Below are 16,099 nucleotides of genomic sequence, written 5' to 3' on the forward strand. Positions count from 1 at the left end.
TTAGAACACCCAGCAGTGGTGGTGTACCCAAAGTTGGATACCACTACAACGACGCAGGGAAATGGTGATGGATGTTAAAGCTACAGCAATCAAGAAGAGCTGTGATTGCTACGGGTGCTTCTTTGGTTGGATGGTAAGCTGGGCGGGGGGGCACAGCTTGAGGGAAGGGGATAGTCATGGCTATTTATATATTTATATTGGAAGGCACTATATATATCAACCATCTGTATATAATCCATATATTAGATATGTTACGGGATGGAGCAGTATACGATATTAAAGACTTGTATGAAGCCAAAGCTAAAGCTAATCGATGGTTATATAGTAAGAGGACAATAAGTGGAAACGCAAAGAGTTAAACAAAAAAAAAAAATATTAACTATGGGGAGAGGTAAAGAGGAGCATAAAAGTTTATTGACGGGGTCAGCGCCACGAGATATTACTGGTTCTGATAGGAGGTATTCTAATGCGAAACTGATGGGGAGTGTTGGGAGTGGTTATAGGCGTGGGTCTATGGTGCAGAGTTCTAGCGATGTGCTTGGGAGTTCGGCGGATGCTTCACATGTGTTTGTTGATATAAACTCACCGAATTTCAAGACTACTCAGCCTCAGAAAGAGGAGCAGATCATAAATTCTCTTAGGAAGAACTATCTGAACACTTATATGGGCGAACATACGCCCAGTGTTGGCAGTTACTCTGAGTCTCGTAAGATGTCGGTAGGTATGAGGCCAAACTCTTTAGCGCAGACGCAGAACGATACGTTTAGGAAAGACGACAGTGCTATTGAGGAGGAAGGAGATGTGGAGAGTGTCAAGCCGCAGACACCTGATCTAGATAACGATCCGAACTTATCCACCGCGGGCGGTGATATTACTAGAGATATATACAAGACAGCTCACAAACAACTGCCTACCATGGTTAAAAGGATGCAGTCTACAGATGACGCGTCTCTATTCTCAGGTGGAAGGCGACAATCTACGGCGAGTGCGCTAAATGTTCCTGGTGGCTTCAGAAGAGAGTTTATTGTTAATAAGAAGAGAAAGGAGAAAGTTGCACATACATCATCTGCTGCATCAGAGGTTGAATCTGCTGCGTCACATACGGATCCATTTTCCGACCCAAATGAAGATGATAAAGTTCCATTTCTGACTAAAAATTTCCTGGAGTTTTTATATATGTATGGTCATTTCGCAGGTGAGTCATTTGAAGATGATTTCTACTCTGTTGATGGTTCTCCATATGCTATAGATGAAACAAGGAATCTTTTAGAGACAACTAGATCTAGATTACAGCCCCAGGGACAGGCTAGAGGTACCACATCGACTAGAAAGGTTTTTTTCTTGCTCTTGAAGTCCTTTGTCGGTACCGGTGTATTATTTTTACCTAATGCATTCAATAATGGTGGCTTAATGTTTTCAATAGGAATGCTCGCGTTTTTTGGTGCATATTCTTACTTGTGCTATTATTTGTTGATATCGTCGAAAATTGCGACGAATGTTAGATCATTCGGTCAGATTGGTCTTAAATTATATGGACCTTATATGAAATACCTGATTCTTTTCTCATTAGTCATCACGCAATTGGGGTTTTCTAGTGCATATGTCATTTTTACTGCAAAAAATTTGAAAGCTATTGCAGAACATGTATTTAATTTACCAAATGTTTCTATGACTTTCTTTATGGTCATACAGTTGGTGTTATTCATTCCGCTCTCATTTGTAAGGAAAATATCAAAATTATCGTTGCCATCCCTATTTGCTAACGTATTCATCTTGATTGGTTTAATAATTGTGTTATTCTTTACAATGAAGCATTTGTTTATTGATTTGGGTGGACATGCTGCTGAAGGAGTGATTTTAGGGCTAAATACCAACAGGTGGACCCTGTTTATTGGTACAGCCATTTTTTCCTTTGAGGGTATTGGTTTGGTTATACCTGTTCAAGAATCAATGCGTAAACCAGAAAAGTTCCCCATGGTTCTTGGGTTAGTTATTGTAACATCTACATTAATATTTATTACTGTGGCAACGATAGGTTATCTTGCATATGGATCTGCAATTGAAACAGTTATATTACTCAATTTACCTCAAAAAAATATATTAGTGAGCGTTATTCAATTGTTATATTCATTTGCCATCATGCTATCCACCCCTCTTCAAATGTTTCCAGCCATCAAAATTATAGAAAATGGTTTATTTAGACAATATAAAAGGTTGATGAATAAACCATTAACTGAAGATGGGGCGCAAAACAGCGAAGATATCACTGGTAAATCTTCAATGAAAGTAAAATGGATAAAGAACGTGGTTCGTACTCTGGTGGTTGTGTTTGTTGTTTTACTAGCTTGTTTGGGGGCAGATAATCTAGACAAATTTGTTTCTATTATCGGCTCTTTTGCATGTATCCCTCTTGTCTACATGTATCCACCAATGTTACATCTCAAGAGTATTAGTCTTCCGATGTCTAACGGTAGTATGACATCGAAAAGGTCAATATTTGACTTCGTTCTAATTATATTTGGTGGCATTAGTATGATATACACTTCTTATCAAAGTTTATTTGCAACAGAATAGCTTTCTACTCTCATGCAAACATTTTTCATATAATAGATATTCAGAGTATGTATATATTCTCTTTTTTTTTAAAAAGTTAAGAACAAAACCATAAGCATTATAGTTACTTTATTTAACTCACAATTGATGTGTAAAAGTATATATTCTTACTCATTTCAATAACGTCTTAATACACTAATGATTTAGTCATGTGACTCTAATAATCGATGTCTCTTTGGACCAATCACGTTTTCCCGAGATGACCCGAGGTTTCCAGCTATGAGCAAGCCCATCCGGGGGATATGATTAAATAAAGGATACTGATTATGTTGATATAATGTAAGTTTCCTTAGGCCGTAGAGGTCTGATACTAATTGTAGTGAACGAATATTGTCTAACTAGTTACCATCAAAAAGGAAAGAACAAAATACTGAAGCATAATTTATGATGGTGAACTACTATGGGGACACGATTGGTGAGAGGAAGGAGAATGCTGATGCGGTAGAGAATACGAAGGTTTTTGAGAAATCTAAAGAGATTCCTACCATTCAGGTGAGTGATTTACCAAATGGGAATAAAATATTGCAAGTACCTCAGGTTACTGAGTTTGTAAATAAGTATCGTCAGAAATTTTTAGAGCAATATGGTAAAGCATATCAAAAATTTACTGCTCGAAAAGAGTTACAAAAGGAAAAGTTGGAAGCCAGAGTTGATTATGTGAAGAAGAATATACTTGTAGATGACTATGAGACGAAGGAATTACTTGTTCCTGTAAGTATCCTTTCTTTGGGAGCATTTTTGACTGGACGTATTATAACAAACCCTTCTAACTGGGGACGTAAGAATTTAGTTCTGCCTTCAAGAAATTCGTTATTAGGAGTGTTGAGCACAAACTTTGCAGTACGTTTGACTTTACCCTTAATATTATCTGGATATACTTTCTCGAAGTTATTACCAGTTACCTGGGACCGCATAGTGAAGATCTCAGAACATGATTTGTTCCCAAAGCCATACGTTCAACAGATTAAAGACATACGCCAATTTTACTATGAAGACGGCGTTAAGCGCATAAAGAAAGAGACATGTGAAAACGTATACAGAGGTTGTGAAAGAGGAGTACATCATGTGAGAAAGTTTATAATAGATCAAATTGATAAGCTGTGATTAGCCTTTATCCATATTCATTATTATTAAATATTCATATATCCACCCAAGTAAGGTATTCCATGCATTAGAATTGTATAGTTCTACATATATCTTTCAAGCCAATATTTAAGTCAAAGGGCAATTGATACACATAAGAGTAAACGAAAAAAGTTGTCTAATATACAGCCATCATGTATTGGTATGAGCCTTCATGCAGTAATCATGAGATTGTCCGATAAGGAAGATGTTACATCCCAAAAAAAAAAGAGATTAAGTTCTATTATACGCTGAAAGAGCATAAAAGGACTTAAATCTATTTTTTTTATTATTATTATTATTCTAAAGCAGTTAGTAACCAATCAGGAGCCTTGTTTTTATCTATCTGTACAAGATTTGTATCAAAAGCCTCAATCAAAAGCTCGACCAATATTCTACCACCTCTGCTACCAGTAAATCTTCTATATTCTTCTGAAACACTAGCCAAATTCCATCCCATTATCCTCCTTAGGCAGCCAATAACTGTACCAGTTCTGTGTCTACCCATACCGCAACAAACAAGCAACGGATAGTTTTCTTTTGTGACAATCGTTTGCAGAACATTTATGATTGAATGTTCCGTTAGTCCATCCCATGGATTGTCATCTTCACCAGCATCTGGATTTATTGCAGCAAATTGTAATATGATACCATGTGAATCACAGAATTCTAATAGAGAATCCTGAGGCTCCTCGTTAGCAAGCCATACTATTGTCTTCAAATTTAGATTTAACAGAAAAGGGAAGTTTACAGGAGATGGCTGTCCCGACCTATACAGATATCTCTCTACTGGACAAAAGTTCAAAGGAGGAACTATTCTCTCCTGAGGTGCATGCGTAACCAGTACTTTCTCATGACCCTCTTCAGTTTCTTCATTTATATATAGGATATCATCGTCTTCATCACACTCTTCTGAGCCATTGTCATCTCTATCTTCTAATGATGCTAAGGATTTCACAGATGACATTGTTTTCGTCTTCTGAGCGCTATTTTTCTATCTCTAATTGATATACAGTATTCTGTTTCTGTCACAGGCCTCTGGTTTTAAGTGCTAATGGGATATATCTTCAATGAACTTGTTGTTTGATGACATATCCCCTAGTTAAACGTACATAAAGAGGAAACTAGAATCAAAACCATGATGGTGGTGATGACATATTTCGGATTTATTCTTCAATGTCGCTTTGTCACTATGGACTTTACAGAATGAAGCTATGAAACCCGGGTAATGATGAAGAATATATAGTCTGGAATAACTCCGAGAGCAGTTAATGTATTTCAGGTTAATGAAGTGTCTTGAAAAGTTATTATAATGATATTCCTCTTAGTAGTCACTGCTTTAGTTTATATATTGTATTTCTGTATCTTTCATTATCTTTCTTTTTTTTTGTTTTGGTACAGAAATTATACATTAAATACTTGATAAACTATGCGAAATTCTAAAACGATCGAAATTAGATATAGTACAGAGAGTAGTTCTTGGATATGTCAATTGAGATTGAATTAAAATTATTATTATATATATCTGCTTGCATTCAAGAGTTCCAGCTTTTTGAATGCAGAAAGCTGCTCATATATTGACAGCTCACCAATCCGAAATATAATTAATAGTATCGTTAACGATATTATATTATGATTAGATGCACAATATAATAAACTGTTTATATTTTAGTTTTGTAATTTTTTTTTGCAATCTTCACAGTACCATTTGCCCTTTGGAATAGTTTCAAAACCAATACATGGCAGGTGGAACCATTCGAGCTCACAATCTTCGCCATCACACCCAACCATTTCACCATATGCTATTTGATTACAATAGCAATACAATGGTTCGCCGTAGTCGTTCGTTTTCGGCCTCTGTACCTTTGCATTCTTGGTTGTAGTAGTTGGAGTAGCCGGTGTAGTGGCCACCCTTCTTTTCCTCTTCTTATTCTCATTTCCATTACTTCCAACATTATTATTAGAAGCCTTGTCTGGGTTGCCTCTTTTTCTTGTATTTCCTTGTTCATTTACAGTACTTGAATATGAATTCTTTTCACTACCAACCTGAGGAGAGTTTGTTCCTGAATAACCTTGAGTTTGTTGAGGATCAGTTTTCTTCGCAGCCATGGCTTCCCTCCTTAATTCACTCTTCTGCGCTTGCGTAGATTTTGAATTGGATTTATGGTCTACCTTTTGCATTAGTTCGTGATGCAGATGCATAGCGGGATGGTTGTCAACGCCCAATCGAAGACTTGAAGGGATTTCTTCATTCTTAATCGCCACTTCATACGCTAACTCCATTCTCGTAGTAAGTCTTTGTAAGCTCTCTAACATGATAGAGGAGACATGCATTTTCTCCTCAAATGATGGCATTAGTTCTTCAAGATATTGGTTAATGGTTTTCAATGATTCTAGTTTATCATCCTCCAGTGACTCTTTGTTGTCTTCTGCTAAAAACTTTTCTATCTTCTGTGTAAGTATAGGATTAGTCAACACACATTTTGCATCAATTTCATGGAGTAAAGTCAAATATCTCGACGTTTCCAATGGAAATTCTTCAAGAACATCGGCTATATCGTTCAGCCCTGGATATAAATTAGCTGGTGAACTCATGTGAAAAAGTTTTAATATATAGTCAAAGATGTGTAAGGAAAACTAATAAAGCTCAACAGTTGTATATAGTGGGTTCGGAGTTCATTTACTTAATGTCCTTACCATCTATAAGTTGTTTTTGGGATCATTTGTGCCAAAAAAAAAAAAATGAAATATAAATAGACATCGCAAGGATTTTATCATTTATGCCGAATAATGACATATTCAATGAAGTGATGTCTTTTTACTCAAAAACAAGTACTCTAACAATTTAATATGGTTGTTTGGCCGAGCGGTCTAAGGCGCCTGATTCAAGTTTAAATCACTTACTACATTACAATGTAGGAGCACTCAGGTATCGTAAGATGCAAGAGTTCGAATCTCTTAGCAACCATTTTTTTTCATATTACAATCCAGTAATATTTTAGTATTATATTTACAGCAATTCTATGGCATGATATTACTACAACATATGGCACAGTGCATTACACTTGCTTATATAGTCTATATTGTTAAGGTTGCCATTGGAGTAGTTAACTTAATTATATAAATTACTACTTTTTAATCAGTAATTGTTATGTATTAACATAGGTCGATCAGCCCAACCATATAAATGAAATAAAATAAAAAATAGTTAACAAATGGTTACAACAGATACTGTGTAAGTGTGTTAATTAAATATTTTTTTTCTAGATTCTTTAAAAGGGATTCTTTTTATTTTTAAATGAAATATTCTATTAAACTAAATTAAAAGAAAAAATGTGAGGGAGATAAAAGATATTTTTTATTTTTTGAGAATTACATCATGAAGATTTAGTGAGTTTCTGGGATTTCGAAAACAATTTGCTTACCAGTCAACTTGTTGTAAACAGCTTGGAAAGATTCCAACTTGTAGTCGATTTGTTGAATGTCCTTAGAGTCCAACAAGACCTTTTGGATCTTGTTACCACCAACCAAGTATCTAACTCTCTTACCAACAATTTCAGTTGGGAAAACCAAGTCTTCCAAGATCTTGTCGTGGACAGCAGACAAAGTTCTGGATCTTGGTCTCTTTTGGGTTTGTCTAGACTTTCTGGATGGCTTTGGCAAGATTCTTCTTTCAGCCAAGAAGATGACGTGACGGTCTGGGAACTTCTTTTCCAATTCACGGGTCAACTTGGTTTGAACCTTGTGGTAGCTGGCCAAAGATGGAACTGGGACGAAGATAGCCAAAGCCTTCTTACCGGCAGCGACATCGATCTGCATTCATATTGGTATTTTCTTCGTTAGAAAATTGTACTGAACAATTAGAAATACCTTTACATATCCATCTTTCCTAAAGTGTCAATGATAATATATTAACTTAGATATAATCATATCTGCAGAGGAAATTAGGATTTAGTAAGTGCTTTCAATGTTCCATTTGTTCACAAATAAGAGGAAGAAAAAAACATTATGTTAGTAAAATTTTCTCATACATTGCTGGTTTTTCTTTATACTGAGCCCTTTTCTATAAGTTGAGATGATCTGGATTTTGGTGCTTCTTTGATGATTATTTAATTTTTTTCATTTTTTTTCTAATCTTTTCATCTTTCTAATCTGTACCAATACTATGTTATTTCTTAAATAGCGAATTTTTTATCAAATTTTTTTAATTTCATCACTTATACTCAAATTCAATCGGAAATCTTTACATTCATCAATAGTAACTAATTCATCAATGTTGTCTCCTTATATGACGGCTTTTAATTTTCGCATATTCCACGTTCTAATATTGGTTTTTTTTTTCATATCTTCATCTTATCTTTCTGGGGCCCATATATATCACATTCTTTATTTGCTTATTTTAACATACTTCTCTGACGGATCTGAATTGCAATGGTCTCAATTCAGCCTTCAACTCTGGAGAAGAGTTTTCCAAGTCAATGAAGGCTTGAGCGAATTGTAGTTCCAATTCAGTTGGAGCTTGAGACAAAATCTTGGCTTGAGCGGACATTCTCACTGTATTATCTCTATTGGTTCCTATGGGTATTATGGCCTTTTTTAAAAATTCGAGATATACACAACTTATATTCAATATATATTTTCAATATAGTCAGGCTAGAATATTTTTTGCCAAACTTTCGCCCGTATTCGGGTCCACTGTTAGGACAGAAACCGAGAGCAAGCGTAGAAACTGACCTAACTCTCCTGCTCCAAGCTTACTTGCTTACTGCCTGCCCATCACGGTAAGAGAACCCAGGATCCGTTCCAAACCTGCTCCTAGTGATTTCCACCCCCAATCAGAGATAGGTGAGGCTACACTACAGAAGGGAGCACCAGCCTACAGCATCAGACACTGAACTCGGTCTACACTGGAGTTGAGTGTTGGGACTGGTAAGGATACGATCAACAATCCTGAGTAAAGACCCTCTCTCCCTCACTACAGAACTTGCCAGGATTGCCCTTTTCCTGCTAGATTGGGCAGAGGCTCCTTCTACCAGCAACACTCGAAAGGCATGGCTGCAGACATTGAAACTAAATCGCTTACCAAGGCCATCCCATCACCCACTAAATTTTTCCTCTCCGAATTAGTAACGAAAGCACGGACAAACTCTACATAATCTTCTCTTTCACGTGATTATGAAAATTCCCGAAATTATGGAAATATTTTTGGAAATTGGAAATAAGAATGGTGTATGGTGTATGGATGTTAGGTGTATGGATGTTAGTCACAAAGAATGTTAAGCTGAATATAATCAAGAACCATATTCTAAGTGATGACTATATGAATATATTATGGAATCTGATCTTAAAAGATATTTCTATTTAGGAGTACTATGTTTAAAAAGGGGGGAGGGAACTATGCTTAACGAATATATATTATTTATATTAAATTTACGGTTAAATGATATTATGAGGAAGGTCAGCTAAAGAGAGGGGTAGAGAGGCCTGCTCATTTCTACGATAGTCTCCCGCATGGAATTGGGATCCATTTAAGAAACAAATAAAAAAATAAAACTTATTTTACACCTTGCTTTATTCAAAGGAATTATCATGCAATAAATAAGGTATGTGCCTTTATTTTCTGGTAGTGTTGAAAGATTCAGACCTTTATCTGTACCTTTAAGAAATAGGTCACTAGGAAAGGCAAACTCACTACTAACAATGGGTATTGGATCATTAAGAAAAATGAGACACATTCCATTTGTATGGGATCTGCACAATCTATAGGGGTATAACTTGCAGTGAAATAGATCAGTGTTGTCATGGTAGGTAACGCCCAATCTATTGCGATTACAAATAACAGCATCCTATCCGATTCCCAGTTTAGCCATCCCGCCTTCACCAAACGGTCACACCATAACACACCAAAAATTGGCATCACACATTGTCTTAGTACAACTAATGTTACAGCGGCTTTCCAAAAGCCAGGATATAGTTTACCGATCTTCAATCTTCCCAATGTGGCACCTAACAGCATTAAACCAAAGGGGACAGCTGCTGACCCGACATAGCTGGTGAAGTCTATCATGAAGTTCAAAATTGGTTGACCATCAGGCGCTTGTCTGATTTTTGGAGTATGTTTTGTAGTTACGAATAATGCTTTAACCCATGGAATAAATGCAATGATTAAGGAAATAATCACAGCCATTGATGCAGGTCTCAAACAATTCTTTAAAAAAAATGCCAATGCAGGCATGATTGGGATTTTCTTAATCTTATTAGGTAGAAAATTGGCTGCATTCTTGATATCTTTTGTAGTAACAGTAGCATCAGATGTCAATATTCTAGAAAGACCGGTATTAGTCTCGGTTCTTTCTCGAATTGTTTCCGGCACATCTGGTGAGCTGAAATAAGGATTTTCTCTAATATGTCCAAATTGGTCAACATTAGAGTATTCTTTGATTAGGTCATTCATATTTTCAGCTGGCATTTCCCTTAGGTCAATAGAACGAATTCTTTCAACACCATTCACACCTCTATGTCTTAAAGAACTGTTATTAGTATCAGTCCTGCTGAAAACCTGGATAGAATGATTGATAGGATTGTGTTGTGATTCACGTAGTGAGTCATTTATAGACATCGAATAAGTACTAGGTATTGAAGCCATATCTGATCTAGTATAATTTGTATCAACTCTATTAAGTACTTCCCCTTCTTCTACCGAAGAACTACCACCTGTCAGAATGTTATTGACTGTGGTATCTGTGCTCTGTTTCTTTGCGCCCTTTTGTAGTTCTGTAACACTTTCATTCTTGCCACTGTGTTCATCGTTAGCATTGTCCCCTAGTTCTTTACTAGTTTCTTTTTCCAGTTCATGACCATCTGTACTCTCCTGATCGGCATTCTCGATATCATTATATCGGAAATCCATCTCTATCAATCTAAAACCACCCAGGTTGAAGACACATAACATAAACATAGTCATGAATATAATTACTGACGCAACACCTTTATCACCTTCTTCCTTGGTAAAAATTAGACCGTTATCCATGGATTGCAAGTATGCGATAGGCAAGTCACTGATGTTTGGAAACATTCCACCGGCTAATATACCACCTCTCCATCTCTTTGGAACAGGCAGAACGGACCTAACCATAAAAGCCATGAATAACCCTGTACCGAATATTAATACAGCTGACAAGCAAATAATACCAACCTGTTTAATATCTTGGTCCTCGATGTTGCTGACAATCTTACTGAAAGCTAGACATGGAATTAGAACTGTCAAAACAATATCTGATATAATCCTGGTAGCTTCTACACCAAGAATCCCATACCTTGCCAACATGAAACCTACACCAATAATTAGGTAAATTTTAAATATTGGCTTCACGGAGGCAAAGATTACTTCTCCTAATGTTGCACCCATCTTAGCTTGTATAAAACGTGCTTGTTTTAACTTAGGAAAAACAAAGATATATTATTTTCTATTATTACTAGCTCTAAGCTTTATGCCATTAAGGCTTTGTGAAGATAGAATATAATTGATAAAAGAGTAGATCAACTTGATTGCACCCTTCTTTTCTGATTTTTTATCCTTTGTCTTTCTTATGATTAAGAGTGGAAAACACAAGTTTTATCTTTTTAGTAGTTTAAGTCTTTATTCTAATAAGAATTTTATAAAACAAAGAAAGAAAAAACAATGTAGACTGTAATAGACAACTTCTTCTTTTTTTTATTAAACAGTAATTTATTATTTTTTAAATTATTATTATTTTATTTTACTCCAACTGATTGACTGTTGTGGTAGTATTTTTTTTTTTACACTATTCCCAGAGGAAAAAAGGAGTTTTAAAGTAACTGCATAATAGACGTATTATATAACAGAGCTTTAACCAGAAATTTTATTATAGTGGGGGGGCGGGAGGTAACAGTAGAGGCTGACAAGAAGGTAAAGGAGGTACAAAATGCCCGACCGGGAAGCTCGGGTATTCGTATCTTCGGTTCTATCTTCAATTTCTCACTCTCTCGGTCATCTTCTATCGTTTCAACAAAAAAAAAGTAATTGTTTCTTTTTCCTTATCATCAGTTGATGTATTTTTGCTTTTTTGTTGTGTTGCAAAGACAAGAATAAAGTATAGTTATATAATTGTAAACAACAAGGTAACAAAAAAACAACAGATTCACTTGATATAATTGTCATTATATTACCATGACGAGAGAGTAATATAATGATTGGGCTTCAATATTTTTATTGGAATAAAATAGGATACAAAGCACATTATATACGACGTCATCACAAATAAAAAAAAAAAAATAACCTTGCTTAAAAAGAAAAGTGCTATGTTGTCCCTCGAGAATGTTTGGTTGCTGCATAGCAACGGGACCGTTTTTGTTGAAATCTCGAAGAAAAACCGTAAATCAGTATTCACGTGACTTTACCCGGACATGATAATAATGTTTTTCCCATTTCTGTGTGTCTCTAGGGGAAAGGGCTTGGATTTAATGTTTAAAGTGTACTCATACCTAGGCTCTGTGATTTGTAAAATAAATGTCAAATCTCTCACCCGCCCCCTGGTTTGTTAAATAAAATATCTACTAAATATCGTCAAATTAACTGATAGCAACGGTAATAGTAACAAAGAAAAGAAAAGAAAAAAAAGGAAATAGAAGTCATGTCTGAGAGGCGGGAGTTTAAATCATTTGGAAGTACGGAACAGTCTATGTTTTCACAACATCATAAATTACCGAGCACGCAAGAGATGTATGCTGAACCTGAAGATTTTCTAGAGATTGAAGTGCGTAATGCGAGGACCCATGTGCCTAACGGTGTTGATCAGCGTGGTATGTACACAGACTATGAAATCATATGTAGAACTAACCTTCCTAACTTCCATAAGCGGGTATCAAAGGTGCGTAGACGGTATAGTGACTTTGAATTTTTCAGGAAATGTCTGCTTAAGGAGATAACTATGTTGAATAACCCCAAGGTTGTTGTGCCTCATTTGCCTGGAAAGATCTATCTGAGTAACAGGTTTAATGATGATGTTATTGAAGAGCGTAGACAAGGGTTGAACAAGTGGATGCAAGCTGTTGCGGGACACCCACTACTACAATCGGGTTCAAAAACTTTAATTAGATTTATTGAAAATGAAAAGTTTGTTGGTTAGCTTTCTTCCATATGAAACTTTTATAGTTATTTTTACTATGAAAACAATTAATGATTATGAATAATGATGCTGGCGATAGAAAATCAATGAAGTTACATTTCACCAACATGAAAGTTTCTATTTTTCTTGTACTTTTTACTGTTTTTCGAATGTACCTTTGAAGGTTATTTTTTGTTGCATTTGTGTATAGATGTATAATGAATAAAAAATAACACTTATGTTTACAAAGATATATGTGTAATAATATACAATGGTTTTTTAAGTGGAATAAATATCAAAATTATTGGTGAATAAATAAAAAAATAAATAATACATAAATAAAATTTAACGGTTGAGCCTTATTGGGAACTCGAATTGTATCATAATAAATATAACATATCACGTCATAGTGTATTTTGGACCGTCACCTCCTTCTGGGACAACCCAGTTTATCTCCTCAGTTGGAGCTTTAATGTCACATGTTTTACAGTGAATACAGTTCTGTGAATTAATTTGGAACTTAACACCTATTGGGGAGGTTGAATCTTCAACGAATTCATAGACACCGGCGGGACAAAATCTCTCTTCTACACCTTTATATTTTGGATAGGTTTTCAAAGCATATGCAGCTAAATCTTGATTTGGAACTCTTAGATGGCATTTTTCGTCCTCGTCGTGGTAGGTACCGGTCCTTGACACTGAGGTCATAATGTCAAAAGATAGCTTACCATCCGGTTTTGGGTAGTTAATAGGCTTAAAATTTCTAGCGTCTCCTGTCACACTGGCATCAGATTTGTGGAAGGAAAATGTCCATGGAGTATGACCTCTCAAAATATAGGAGTCTAAACTTGAATAGACCATACCAGCATAGCCACCCAACTTTGAGGTAAAAGATGGTCTTATATTACGCACTTTGTGTAGTTCTTCATAGATCCACGAATTCTTAACACTTTCATTGTAGTTCTTCAAATCTATAACTTCTTCAGATGATAGATCTTCAACTTCCTCAATAGGAGTTCTCTCTTTAATTGCGTCAAAAATATTTTCCGCTGCTAACATTCCTGATTTCATAGCAGTATGGGTACCTTTAATCTTAGGAACATTCATAAAACCGGCAGAAGCTCCTACTAATGCCCCACCAGGGAAGTTCAGTTTTGGAATTGCTTGTAAACCACCCTCGTTCAGAGCTCTAGCAGCATAAGATATACATTTACCGCCTTCGAGAACGTTAGCATAGTATGGATGGTGTTTCATTTTCTGGAACTCTTTATAAGGTGAAACATATGGATTTTTGTAGTCAAGGCCCACCACGAGACCTACTGCTACTAACCCATCGCCAAAATGGTACATGAAACCACCGCCATATACGTCGTTAGGAAGTGGGTAACCCATGGTATGGCTGGCATAACCCTTCTTAAAGTTTTCAGGCTTTACTTCCCAAACTTCCTTAATACCCAGGCCATAGGTTTGGTTTTGTCTCCCATTACGTAGATTGTATTTATCAATGATCTCTTTTGTTAAAGAGCCACGGCAACCTTCGGCAAACACTGTTTGTCTAGCATGGAACTCCATACCTCTTTCAAAGGTAGCCTTAGGTTTACCCTTTTTCGATATTCCCAGATCCTTTGAAGCTACACCGATAACATTCTCCCCGGAGGTATCGTAAATAACATCAGACACGGCTATACCTGGATAGATTTCGACACCAATTTCCTCAGCCTTTTCAGCAAGGTGCTGTACAACTCTATTGAGTGACACGATGTAATTGCCTTCATTTACCATAGCAGGTGGTTCAGGTACTGGAACAGACAATTTTCCATTGAGAAGGTACTTCAGTTGGCCATGAGTCACCTTCGTGGCAATATCCTTTGGTAATGGTATTCCGGAGCCGTCTTCTTCGTAGAATTCACTTTCTGGAAACAACTCCCTCCATATTTTGGGCTCTAAGATGGCACCAGAGACAATATGTAATCCCATATCACTAGCTTTCTCCAATACAACAACTCTCAAAGACCCGTTACCTTTTTCATTATCCAATTGCTTCAATTTGATAGCAGTCGCTAATCCAGCAGGACCACCACCAACGATACAGACGTCCACATTGTCTACAGCTCTTTCTTCTGTCAATATAGCTTGGTCTTCCTTTGGTAGGTTCTTGAAGGATGTCTCCTCCGAAGCATAATTCTGCACATTGGAGGTACTAATCCCTCTTGTAGCGAAAACCAATGAAGGTACACTGGTGTTTTTATACAGTACACGGTTATGAGCTCTATAAACACTCAAAAGCCGTGGCAATGGCCTCCTTAGAACACTGACTCTTCTAAGCATTTTGGATATATAATTCTTTATAACGTTGTGTTTAGTCTAAAAGACAAGAGAAAGGTTAGTATCAATAATTATAAAGTAAGAAAACTACTCTCAGTTCAGTTTTATATATATTAAGATTGTAAAACATAGATTTCGCCCATTGTTGTGTATTGTCTATTTTTTTTTTTTGGTAAATATCTAATATCATAATACAAATGAATCCTTTGACAATTTACAGGAACTTGTATAGAATGCCCCCCTCTCTCATTTAATTTAACTGATCTGCTACGAGTCTACTTAGGGGTGAAAAGGGAAAACCGGTTATAGTAATTTATTATTTGAAGGGAGATCAATCTAAGAATATCCCATGACCCTTCGGGATAAATCCAATTGCTGATTGAAATTTGAATCGTGTAGAACCCTCCGCAATAAGGACGAGAAGAACTAAATGACCAAAAAGAAGTAGGTCACACAACAAAAACACGGTTGTCAATGAGGGTCGGAATCATTTGGCCTGTTCCGCTGGAATTTTCGCCCTTCTTGAACTAAGCTTGAGATCACGTGAGTGTACTGTGCTAACAAATACGATAGTGGCATACTTAGTACAGAATGGTTGACAGAAGCATTGTTTGATGCCATTAGTGCCCCTGATACTACTTAAAAACATTATCATTTAGTTCCTTTTCAAAAATAGGAAATTGTGAATTAATACAATATCTAGAAGTACTAGCATAGCGCAATAGGAAAATGAAAAAGTAAAAATATGGATGAAAAAAGATGACTACAACAGAATAAATAGGTTAAAAACTCTTAGTAGGACTAAAACATGAGTTGGGAAGAAGTGTTATTAATTTTTACCATGAACTATGATGTGCATAATATGATGGGAGAATGTAATAAATTCAAATAAATAAATTTGTAGTAATTAT

The 16,099-nt window shown here is 36.0% G+C and overlaps 7 protein-coding genes across 7 annotated transcripts; 3 read left to right on the top strand and 4 right to left on the bottom strand.

The window, feature by feature from the left end:
• Positions 1-381: 381 nt before the first annotated feature.
• Positions 382-2,574, top strand: AVT4 (Avt4p; the record flags this gene model as incomplete). Its single annotated transcript, XM_071052183.1, has 1 exon — positions 382-2,574. The coding sequence occupies one exon, from the start codon at positions 382-384 to the stop codon at positions 2,572-2,574; it is 2,193 nt and encodes a 730-aa protein (XP_070906804.1).
• Positions 2,575-3,000: 426 nt separating this feature from the next.
• On the top strand, positions 3,001-3,717 carry MIC27 (Mic27p; the record flags this gene model as incomplete). The annotated part of the gene is made up of 1 exon (XM_071052184.1): positions 3,001-3,717. The coding sequence occupies one exon, from the start codon at positions 3,001-3,003 to the stop codon at positions 3,715-3,717; it is 717 nt and encodes a 238-aa protein (XP_070906805.1).
• A 316-nt stretch (positions 3,718-4,033) lies between these two features.
• Positions 4,034-4,702, bottom strand: OCA1 (putative tyrosine protein phosphatase OCA1; the record flags this gene model as incomplete). Its single annotated transcript, XM_071052185.1, has 1 exon — positions 4,034-4,702. The coding sequence occupies one exon, from the start codon at positions 4,700-4,702 to the stop codon at positions 4,034-4,036; it is 669 nt and encodes a 222-aa protein (XP_070906806.1).
• Positions 4,703-5,403: 701 nt separating this feature from the next.
• On the bottom strand, positions 5,404-6,330 carry PHO23 (Pho23p; the record flags this gene model as incomplete). The annotated part of the gene is made up of 1 exon (XM_071052186.1): positions 5,404-6,330. One exon carries the CDS (start codon positions 6,328-6,330, stop codon positions 5,404-5,406), a length of 927 nt encoding a protein of 308 aa, XP_070906807.1.
• Positions 6,331-9,373: 3,043 nt separating this feature from the next.
• RNJ42_02022 (uncharacterized protein) lies at positions 9,374-11,143 on the bottom strand (the record flags this gene model as incomplete). Its single annotated transcript, XM_071052187.1, has 1 exon — positions 9,374-11,143. One exon carries the CDS (start codon positions 11,141-11,143, stop codon positions 9,374-9,376), a length of 1,770 nt encoding a protein of 589 aa, XP_070906808.1.
• Positions 11,144-12,389: 1,246 nt separating this feature from the next.
• On the top strand, positions 12,390-12,884 carry SNX3 (Snx3p; the record flags this gene model as incomplete). The annotated part of the gene is made up of 1 exon (XM_071052188.1): positions 12,390-12,884. The coding sequence occupies one exon, from the start codon at positions 12,390-12,392 to the stop codon at positions 12,882-12,884; it is 495 nt and encodes a 164-aa protein (XP_070906809.1).
• A 378-nt stretch (positions 12,885-13,262) lies between these two features.
• Positions 13,263-15,191, bottom strand: CIR2 (electron-transferring-flavoprotein dehydrogenase; the record flags this gene model as incomplete). The annotated part of the gene is made up of 1 exon (XM_071052189.1): positions 13,263-15,191. The coding sequence occupies one exon, from the start codon at positions 15,189-15,191 to the stop codon at positions 13,263-13,265; it is 1,929 nt and encodes a 642-aa protein (XP_070906810.1).
• Positions 15,192-16,099: the final 908 nt, after the last annotated feature.

The sequence above is a fragment of the Nakaseomyces bracarensis genome, assembly GCF_045282275.1.
Source record: "Nakaseomyces bracarensis strain CBM3 chromosome Unknown Scaff8_0, whole genome shotgun sequence".
NCBI lineage: Eukaryota > Fungi > Ascomycota > Saccharomycetes > Saccharomycetales > Saccharomycetaceae > Nakaseomyces > Nakaseomyces bracarensis.